The sequence below is a fragment of the Henckelia pumila genome, chromosome 4 (assembly GCF_033568475.1).
Source record: "Henckelia pumila isolate YLH828 chromosome 4, ASM3356847v2, whole genome shotgun sequence".
Lineage (NCBI taxonomy): Eukaryota > Viridiplantae > Streptophyta > Magnoliopsida > Lamiales > Gesneriaceae > Henckelia > Henckelia pumila.
The window spans coordinates 39,211,148-39,222,272 of NC_133123.1; the positions used below are offsets into that span (position 1 = coordinate 39,211,148).

Sequence of the window (11,125 nt, forward strand, 5' to 3'; positions counted from 1 at the left end):
TCCTCCAGGTCGTTGATGTTCAGCTTTGACTTTCTGACAGACCTGACATCATGACACAAACTCAGCAACATCCTTCTTCATTCCATTCCACCAAAAATTTCCTTTTAAATCTCGATACATCTTGGTGCTGCCGGGATGCACTGAAAATTTGATTTGTGTGCCTCAGAACATCACCTCATGACGATATTATCGATGTTGGGTACACACAATCGTCCTTTCACCCACATAACTCCATTGAATCTATTTCAAGATTTGGTGTCTTTCCTTCTCCTGTCTTGCTCCCTGAGTTTTGCTAAAGAAGGATCGTGGCTTTGTTTCAATTTGACTGTTTTCTCGAAGACATGGTTGTGCTGAGAGTGAGGCTAAGATTACCTTACTCATGTTCTTCCGACTTAGAGCATCAGCTACCTTATTTGCTTTTCCAGGGTGATAGCTTATTGTCATGTCATAATCCTTCAATAGTTTCAATCCACCTTCTCTGTCTCATATTCAATTCTTTTTGAGTAAACAAGTACTTGAGACTGTGATGATCAGTAAATATTTCACACTTTGCACCGTAAAGATAATGTCTCCAAATCTTTAGTGCAAAGACCACTGCGGCTAATTCAAGGTCATGCGTAGGATAATTTTGCTCATACGGATTTTATTGTCTTGAAGCATAAACAATTACCCTTCCATCTTGCATGAGCACGCATCCCAATCCTCTCTTTGACGCGTCGCTATAGATGACAAAATCCTTGCCTTCAGTTGGAAGTATCAATACTGGTGAAGATCCAGCTTTTTCTTCAGAATTTCAAAGCTCTGTTCACACGTTTCATCCCAGTTGAACTTAGAGTTCTTTTGTGTGAGTTTGGTGAGAGGTATAGCTATCGAAGAAAAACCTTCCAACAATTTTCGATAATAGCCAGCCAAACCTAGAAAGCTTCGGATTTCAGTTACAGTTTTTGGTCTAGGCCAATCCATAACTGCCTCCACTTTCCTGGGATCCACAGATACCCGTCTTTGGATATTATATGGCCCAAGAAGGTGACGCTCTTTAGCCAAAATTCACACTTCTTGAATTTGGCATAAAGTTCTTTCTCTATTAGCGTCTGGAGAGTGAGTCGGAGATGTTCTTTGTGGTCTTCTTCACTTGGTGAATATACGTGGATGTCGTCAATAAATACCACCACAAACTTGTCGAGGAACGGCTTGAATACTCTATTCATGAGATCCATAAATACTGCCGGTGCGTTTAGTTAACCCAAAAGGCATCACCATAAATTCGTAATGCCCATACCGTGTCCTAAAAGCTGTTTTCGGAACATCTGCTGACTTGACTTTCAATTGATGATAGCCTGACCTTAGATCGAGCTTGGAAAAGACTGTAGCTCCTTTGAGCTGGTCAAACAAATCATCAATTCTTGGAAGGGGGTACTTGTTCTTGATTGTGATCTTATTGAGTTCTCGATAGTCGATACACAACCTCATACTCCCATCTTATTCTTCACAATAGGACCGGGGCTCCCCAAGGAGATGCACTTGGTGGTATTTGCTTTTTATCCAACAATTCTTGGAGTTGCTCTCTTAATTCTTTCAGCTCTGCTGGAGCCATTCGGTATGGTGCTTTTGAGATAGGTGCAGCACCAGGTACTAGATTAATTTCAAATTCCACTTCACGTCGGGCATTACCACAGGAAGTTCTTCAGGAAAACACATCTGAAAATTCTTGAACTACAGGAATATCTTCTAATGAAAGTGCAACTTCTTCCGTTACTTCGCCTACCACTGCTAGGTATACTTCTTCGCCACTTTTCATAGCTTTCCAAGTTTGAGAAGCAGATAAAAGGGACTTCTGCTCCTTGACTTTGCCATGATAAATGACTTCATCGAGATTTGCGGCTTTCAATTTGACATTCTTCATGCGACAATCTACTAAAGCATGGTTATTTGCTAGCCAATCCATTCCTAAAATGGCATCAAATTCTACCATGGGTAGTTGAATGAGTTCTGCTTGAAATATGTGTTCACTAATTGTCATTACACAATCTTTGTGAACCCTATGTGTTTCAATTGTTTTGCTAGTGGGAGTTGCTACTCTAAAAGGTTCCACCAGTATCTCAGGAGTAAGTCCTAACTTCTTAGCAAACCTCTTAGATATAAATGAATGCGTAGCACCACAATCAAACAATACATAAGCAGAAGTTTTGTTGATTAGAATGGTACCTGCTACAACGTCATTTGCATTCTCGACTTCTTCTTGTGTTACCGCAAAAACTCGGGCATTTGGCTTGTTCTCTTTTGGTTTATTCGTAGCAAAACTGCCTTTTGCCTCAGCTTCTTTGCCTTTGTTTTCTGGACAATCTGCAATGCGGTGTCCAATCTTCCCACATCCAAAACAGGCGCCACTTGCTCTGCGGCATTCTCCAAAGTGTTTAAATCCATAGGTACTACATGTTTGGATTTCTTGATAGCTTGGTTTTGAAGGAGCGCTCTTGTTTGTTCCAGTAAACTGATATGGTTTCTTGAATGTCTGTTTTCCTGTTGAAGATTGCCCCACAAGAGGTCTCTTGTTCGTGTTCTCACCATCCCTTCGGTTGATATCGATCTCAGCTCGAATTGCAGCTCCCATTAAATCAGCGAAACTTGTGGCATGGTAAACTGCTAAAGCTGTCTGAATACGACTGCTCAAACCTCTTTTGAAACGGTGCATTTTCAAGACATCATCAGCCATGATAGTAGGAGCATACGTTCCAAGTGAATTGAATTTTGAAGTGTATTCAACCACTGACATATCCTGAGTCTGAGTGAAATTTTCGAACTCACTTAATTTTTGCAATCTGACTTCCGCAGGGTAATACTGCTTCAGGAACGCATCCTTAAATTGTCGCCACGTGATTGGACCAGCTGCTATCATAGGTGGTGACACTGCCTCCCACCACTTGGCTGCTTTTTCTTCCAAGAAGGGTGTTACTACATCCACCTTAAACTCATCAGGGATCTCGAGTAGGCGGAGTTGAGTCTCGATATTCTTGAGCCAATATTGGCCAACCTCAGGATCTGGATCTCCTTTAAAGGTTTGGGCTCGGTTCTTTCTCAGTGACTCATAATGATACTTCACCCCATGCACCTGTGGTAGTGGGTTGCCATTTGCAGGCGGGTTTCCCAACCCTTGAAGGGTGTTAGCCACAATGGCTGCTATAGCCGCCAAGTCAGCATGATTTAGGCCTAATACTTGCGGCGGCGGAGGGTTCCCTTCATTGTTGTTGTTGCGGTTTCTATAGCGTGGGTTACGATTGTTGCGTACTGGTCTCTCGTCCATGTCCTACATACGTAAAAGTTTCTAAGATTCTGATAGATTTATGGTTTAGAAAAATAAATTAACAAGTTGAACACATAGGTAAACAAAAGACCATTCATTGAATTTCAGAATAACAACCGAATTGAAATAACAACTGATAGTTTTGGAATTGAAAGCAACAACTGATTTGGAAATAAGTTACAAGAAAACATAGCTGAATAAAAACTAATGCATCCATACTAATCTAAGTCTATAACTTCTCCATCCCCCAGAACATCGGCGGCCACCTCCTCAACCTCAATCTCTTCCGGATCTTCCTCCAGATCCTCCTCAGGTTCCTCCTCGGAATCCTCTTCTTGCAGTTGATTCACGGCCTGGAGTAGAATGGCATTATGATTATTCAAGTTTGCCACTGTACCCTGCAATTGCTGGACTTGAGCTTCCAGCTGTTGGATGCGATCTCGCATCTGTTGACGACGCTGCCCATGTTCTGTGCAGGACTGCTGCCTCAACTGCTTCTCATGTTCCACTTGTTTAGACAAGTGGCTAACAACACCAGATAGCTCTGCTATGGTGTCCTATGCTGTCCCCAATCTGTCTTTCGACTGCTTATATTCTATCTCAGCTGCCTCCATTTTTCCTTTCGTTTTGTTATGCTCTTCTTCAGACTTAATCACTTGGTTGCGCAGAGCTTCTTCACGAAAATGGTTAAGGTCCATGTCATCACGAAGATATATGTTGTCCCCCCTCACTTGCTCTAACTCATAGAAGTACTGGTTGGCCCTCTTCTCCCATTCAACGCTGCTCACGTCTAGCAAGAACTACCTTAGCGCAAAGTCGAGTAATCTTATGCTTCTGGTTATCAATAACCAGTTGCTTCATGCGAAAGATAGGATGGGCACGAGTACGAGGAAAACTGGGCGCCATTTCCTGAAAGAAAACAAATGGAAAGGCAGGGCTTAGAACAAAAAAAAAATATATCAGAATTCAGCAATTACACAATACATGAACAGTTTGCAATAATTACAAACGAAACGGGACTTTTCGGAAAAATTTTCCAAAAATGGAAAATTTTGAGATTTTTAATTGAGCTGACAGTATCGATTGTGAGGATCACGACACAATCGACGGAATTGGATTTCGAGTTTTTTATAAAAAGTTATAAGCATTCTAAATCTTTCCTAAAACGGCAAAAACGCGATTTCGGAGGCCTAAACGAAGGAATTCGGCCAAAATCCGAGTTACATCACGACAAAATGAAATTTTGTCGTGACTTTGGTTCGTGAGATCGTTTCGGAGGGGACTACATTGGCCCTTTGGCCTACTGTGAGAAACAGCAAAAAAATTTCTAAGGTATTCCCACCCGGATTATGAACCTGGCGGCTTTGATACCACAAAAATGTCACGCCCCGTGATCGGAACGTAGCATCGGCGTTGTAAACAATTTTAAATCGTAAAACAACAAGCCATGTAGTACATAAACAGCCTTCAACCAGTCTTTACAAATCCAGTAATGTCTTTACAATAACCAAAACATGATAATAGCGGAAGCGAAATATAAGCGATAATAAAACTAATAAGACTGCTAGCAATTCCATAAATTTAGACTTGATCACCAACCCCAGAATGCGTTTTTCTCATCATCATCCAACTGCTCTTCAGTATCTGGGAAGGGAAGTAAGGGGGATGAGTGTTTTGGGAAACACTCAGCAAGAGGGGGCCAATCGTACATGCAAATGTCGAATATACATATATATAGGAGTTCAAAGGAAGCACGTTCCAACACATGTCGCAACATAGATCAGAACAAGGCATGACTTGAAACTGAGCATCAATACATATCATGAATATTACATAAACTTAGACATAACACTGTTATTCATCTCGTTAATCATGACTACTGATCAGTCCCTAATTTTTACTCCTCTAAGGGGGCGAGGCCTTAAACGATTATTATAACCCACCGCATCAGGGCCATATCATATCTTATCATGTTTTCGGAATTCCTTATCCACTTCTTAAGTCGAATTCTAAAAGTGCATAACAAGGAGTTTCATAGAACAAACATGTACGAATTTCAAAGAAGTATGATCGATTGAATTTTCACAAACACGATCATGAACGTATTTAAAACATATATAGATATAAGCCCTCTTACAGTATTCGATTTATAACAAATCGTGCAGAACTTGATGTTGATGGTAAGCCTCAAACGTGAGCAAAAAACTTCTTCCACAATAGAACAGAATGCTTTCTTTGAAACTGGAATAGAAACCTTGCTCTGCTTGAACTGCTGCTATCGAACTGGTACTGCTTCTGCTAGTCCTCGAAAGTGGCAGAAGGTTGGAACTCAAAATGTGCAGAGTTTTACTCAGTTTTTGTGTTCGAAATTGGTGTGATCTCCCTGCTAAATCTGCCACTATTTATAGGTGTAAGAAGCAGCTGAAGGGCCTCCCATTCATGGCCAATAACTCATATTAACAGCCATCATTCTTCATTATTGTAGCTGTTACAATCTCTTGATTTCTAGCTGTTACACTCCTTGCTGATACATGCAACACTAATCTGCATACTCATTGTGGCTGTTACAATTCTAGCCTATGACCAAAAAACGTGGCTTCACATTCCTCCCACCTTGAGAGAAGTTTCGTCCTCGAAACTTGGATTGGGTTGTTCTTCAAAGAGAAATGGGTATAGCTTTCGCATCTTCTCCTCTAACTCCCAAGTGGCTTCCCTTTCCGTGTGATTAGACCACTGAATTTTTACGTATGGAATGGTTCTTCTTCTCAACACTTGATCCTTGGTATCCACTATTCGTATTGGAACTTCTTCATACTTGAGCTCTTTTTTCAGATTCTCTTCAATTACCAGAGTTCAATTTCAAGGACATGACTGGGATCTGGGATGTACTTCCGTAATTGAGAAACATGGAAAACATTGTGAATCCTTGACATATCTGGTGGTAAGGCCAGTCTATACGCCAAGGTTCCTACTTTGTCCAGAATCTCGAATGGTCCGACGTATCTAGGATTCAATTTCCAGCTTTTCCAAATCGAACAACTCCTTTCATGGGTGAGATTTTTACATACGCCTTTTCACCTGCTTCATATTCCAACGGTCGTCTCTTCATATCAGCCCAACTCTTTTGTCGATCTTGAGCAGCTTTGAGTCTTTCCTTGATGATAGTTACTTTCTCTACCGTTTCTTGAATCAATTCAGGTCCAGTGATGGCTTTCTCTCCGACTTCATCCCAGTATAAAGGTGAGCGACACTTCCTCCCATATAATGCTTCGTATGGTGCCATACCAATACTGCTGTGGTAACTATTGTTGTAAGCAAATTCGATGAAAGGCAAGTGTTCACTCCAGTTACAACTAAATTCTATCACTCTCAAACTGATGGCCAAACAGAGAGAACAATCCAAACATTGGTGCCATACCAATACTGCTGTGGTAACTATTGTTGTAAGCAAATTCGATGAAAGGCAAGTGTTCACAATCCAGTTACAACTAAATTCTAGAGCACAAGCCCTCAGCATATCCTCCAATGTTTGGATTGTTCTCTCTGTTTGGCCATCAGTTTGAGGGTGATAGGCCGTACTGAGAGTGATCTTGGTTCCCATTGCATTCTGAAAGCTTTTCCAAAATCTGGACGCAAACCTCGGGTCCCTATCTGACATAATACTAGCAGGTACGCCATGTAATCTTACGATATTGTCCATGTACAGGGTAGCTAGTTTATCCAGGTTGTAGTTCATGCGGACCGGTAGGAAATGCGCTGTCTTTGTAAGTCTATCTACAATTACCCATATTCCGTCATGACTCTGCCTTGACTTGGGTAAACCGACAACAAAATCCATAGAAATATGTTCCCACTTTCATTCTGGAATTTCCAAAGGTTGAAGTAATCCTCCAGGTCGTTGATGTTCAGCTTTGACTTTCTGACAGACCTGACATCATGACACAAACTCATCAACATCCTTCTTCATTCCATTCCACCAAAAATTTCCTTTTAAATCTCGATACATCTTGGTGCTGCCGGGATGCACTGAAAATTTTGATTTGTGTGCCTCAGACATCACCTCATGACGAATATTATCGATGTTGGGTACACACAATCGTCCTTTCACCCACATAACTCCATTGGAATCTATTTCAAGATTTGGTGTCTTTCCTTCTCCTGCTTGCTCCCTGATTTTTGCTAAAGAAGGATCGTGGCTTTGTTTCAATTTGACTGTTTCTCGAAAACATGGTTGTGCTGAGAGTGAGGCTAAGATTACCTTACTCATGTTCTTCCGACTTAGAGCATCAGCTACCTTATTTGCTTTTCCAGGGTGATAGCTTATTGTCAAGTCATAATCCTTCAATAGTTCAATCCACCTTCTCTGTCTCATATTCAATTCTTTTTGAGTAAACAAGTACTTGAGACTTTGATGATCAGTAAATATTTCACACTTTGCACCGTAAAGATAATGTCTCCAAATCTTTAGTGCAAAGACCACTGCGGCTAATTCAAGGTCATGCGTAGGATAATTTTGCTCATACGGCTTTAATTGTCTTGAAGCATAAGCAATTACCCTTCCATCTTGCATGAGCACGCATCCCAATCCTCCTTTTGACGCGTCGCTATAGATGACAAAATCCTTGCCTTCAGTTGGAAGTATCAATACTGGTGAAGATGCCAGCTTTTTCTTCAGAATTTCAAAGCTCTGTTCACACGTTTCATCCCAGTTGAACTTAGAGTTCTTTTGTGTGAGTTTGGTGAGAGTATAGCTATCGAAGAAAAACCTTCCACGAATTTTCGATAATAGCCAGCCAAACCTAGAAAGCTTCGGATTTCAGTTACAGTTTTTGGTCTAGGCCAATCCATAACTGCCTCCACTTTCTTGGGATCCACAGATACTCCGTCTTTGGATATTATATGGCCCAAGAAGGTGACGCTCTTTAGCCAAAATTCACACTTCTTGAATTTGGCATAAAGTTCTTTCTCTCTTAGCGTCTGGAGAGTGAGTCGGAGATGTTCTTTGTGGTCTTCTTCACTTGGTGAATATACGAGGATGTCGTCAATAAATACCACCACAAACTTGTCAAGGAACGGCTTGAATACTCTATTCATGAGATCCATAAATACTGCCGGTGCGTTAGTTAACCCAAAAGGCATCACCATAAATTCGTAATGCCCATACCGTGTCCTAAAAGCTGTTTTCGGAACATCTGCTGACTTGACTTTCAATTGATGATAGCCTGACCTTAGATCGAGCTTGGAAAAGACTGTAGCTCCTTTGAGCTGGTCAAACAAATCATCAATTCTTGGGAGGGGGTACTTGTTCTTGATTGTGATCTTATTGAGTTCTCGATAGTCGATACACAACCTCATACTCCCATCTTTCTTCTTCACAAATAGGACCGGGGCTCCCAAGGAGATGCACTTGGTCGTATTTGCTTTTTATCCAACAATTCTTGGAGTTGCTCTCTTAATTCTTTCAGCTCTGCTGGAGCCATTCGGTATGGTGCTTTTGAGATAGGTGCAGCACCAGGTACTAGATTAATTTCAAATTCCACTTCACGGTCGGGCATTACCCCAGGAAGTTCTTCAGGAAACACATCTGAAAATTCTTGAACTACAGGAATATCTTCTAATGAAAGTGCAACTTCTTCGTTTACTTCGCCTACCACTGCTAGGTATACTTCTTCGCCACTTTTCATAGCTTTCCAAGTTTGAGAAGCAGATAAAAGGGACTTCTGCTCCTTGACTTTGCCATGATAAATGACTTCGTCGAGATTTGCGGCTTTCAATTTGACATTCTTCATGCGACAATCTACTAAAGCATGGTTATTTGCTAGCCAATCCATTCCTAAAATGGCATCAAATTCTACCATGGGTAGTTGAATGAGTTCAGCTTGAAATATGTGTTCACTAATTGTCATTACACAATCTTTGTGAACCCTATGTGTTTCAATTGTTTTGCTAGTGGGAGTTGCTACTCTAAAAGGTTCCACCAGTATCTCAGGAGTAAGTCCTAACTTCTTAGCAAACCTCTTAGATATAAATGAATGCGTAGCACCACAATCAAACAATACATAAGCAGAAGTTTTGTTGATTAGAATGGTACCTGCTACAACGTCATTTGCATTCTCGACTTCTTCTTGTGTTACCGCAAAAACTCGGGCATTTGGCTTGTTCTCTTTTGGTTTATTCGTAGCAAAACTGCCTTTTGCCTCAGCTTCTTTGCCTTTGTTTTCTGGACAATCTGCAATGCGGTGTCCAGTCTTCCCACATCCAAAACAGGCGCCACTTGCTCTGCGGCATTCTCCAAAGTGTTTAAATCCACAGGTACTACATGTTTGGATTTCTTGATAGCTTGGGTTTTGAAGGAGCGCTCTTGTTTGTTCCAGTAAACTGATATGGTTTCTTGAATGTCTGTTTTCCTGTTGAAGATTGCCCCACAAGAGGTCTCTTGTTCGTGTTCTCACCATCCCTTCGGTTGATATCGATCTCAGCTCGAATTGCAGCTCCCATTAAATCAGCGAAACTTGTGGCATGGTAAACTGCTAAAGCTGTCTGAATACGACTGCTCAAACCTCTTTTGAAACGTGCATTTTCAAGACATCATCAGCCATGATAGTAGGAGCATACGTTCCAAGTGAATTGAATTTTGAAGTGTATTCAACCACTGACATATCCTGAGTCTGAGTGAAATTTTCGAACTCACTTAATTTTTGCAATCTGACTTCCGCAGGGTAATACTGCTTCAGGAACGCATCCTTAAATTGTCGCCACGTGATTGGACCAGCTGCTATCATAGGTGGTGACACTGCCTCCCACCACTTGACTGCTTTTTCTTCCAAGAAGGGTGTTACTACATCCACCTTAAACTCATCAGGGATCTCGAGTAGGCGGAGTTGAGTCTCGATATTCTTGAGCCAATATTGGCCAACCTCAGGATCTGGATCTCCTTTAAAGGTTTGGGCTCGGTTCTTTCTCAGTGACTCATAATGATACTTCACCCCATGCACCTGTGGTAGTGGGTTGCCATTTGCAGGCGGGTTTCCCAACCCTTGAAGGGTGTTAGCCACAATGGCTTCTATAGCCGCCAAGTCAGCATGATTTAGGCCTAATACTTGCGGCGGCGGAGGGTTCCCTTCATTGTTGTTGTTGCGGTTTCTATAGCGTGGGTTACGATTGTTGCGTACTGGTCTCGTCCATGTCCTACATACGTAAAAGTTTCTAAGATTCTGATAGATTTATGGTTAGAAAAATAAATTAACAAGTTGAACACATAGGTAAACAAAAGACCATTCATTGAATTTCAGAATAACAACCGAATTGAAATAACAACTGATAGTTTTGGAATTGAAAGCAACAACTGATTTGGAAATAAGTGACAAGAAAACATAGCTGAATAAAAACTAATGCATCCATACTAATCTAAGTCTATAACTTCTCCATCCCCCAGAACATCGACGGCCACCTCCTCAACCTCAATCTCTTCCAATCTTCCTCCGGATCCTCCTCAGGTTCCTCCTCGGAATCCTCTTCTTGCAGTTGATTCACGGCCTGGAGTAGAATGGCATAATTATTATTCAAGTTTGCCACTGTACCCTGCAATTGCTGGACTTGAGCTTCCAGCTGTTGGATGCGATCTCGCATCTGTTGACGACGCTGCCTATGTTCTGCGCAGGACTGCTGCCTCAACTGATTCTCATGTTCCACTTGTTTAGACAAGTGGCTAACAACACCAGACAGCTCTGCTATGGTGTCCTGTGCTGTCCCCAATCTGTCTTTCGACTGCTTATGTTCTATCTCAGCTGCCTCCATTTTTCCTTTCGTTTTGTTATGCTCTTC

General features: G+C 41.5%; 2 protein-coding genes across 2 annotated transcripts; both read right to left on the bottom strand.

The window, feature by feature from the left end:
- Window positions 1–1,684: 1,684 nt before the first annotated feature.
- Window positions 1,685–3,301, bottom strand: LOC140860890 (uncharacterized). Its single transcript, XM_073263890.1, has one exon. It carries the CDS (start codon window positions 3,299–3,301, stop codon window positions 1,685–1,687), a length of 1,617 nt encoding a protein of 538 aa, XP_073119991.1.
- A 5,372-nt stretch (window positions 3,302–8,673) lies between these two features.
- LOC140860891 (uncharacterized) lies at window positions 8,674–9,756 on the bottom strand. The gene has a single exon (XM_073263891.1). The coding sequence runs from the start codon at window positions 9,754–9,756 to the stop codon at window positions 8,674–8,676; it is 1,083 nt and encodes a 360-aa protein (XP_073119992.1).
- Between the last annotated feature and the right edge of the window lie 1,369 nt (window positions 9,757–11,125).

Excerpts from the sequence above, each read along its gene's own strand:
- LOC140860890 (XM_073263890.1), bottom strand. The coding sequence starts at position 3,301 with ATGGACGAGAGACCAGTACGCAACAATCGTAACCCACGCTATAGAAAC.
- LOC140860891 (XM_073263891.1), bottom strand. The coding sequence starts at position 9,756 with ATGGTGAGAACACGAACAAGAGACCTCTTGTGGGGCAATCTTCAACAG.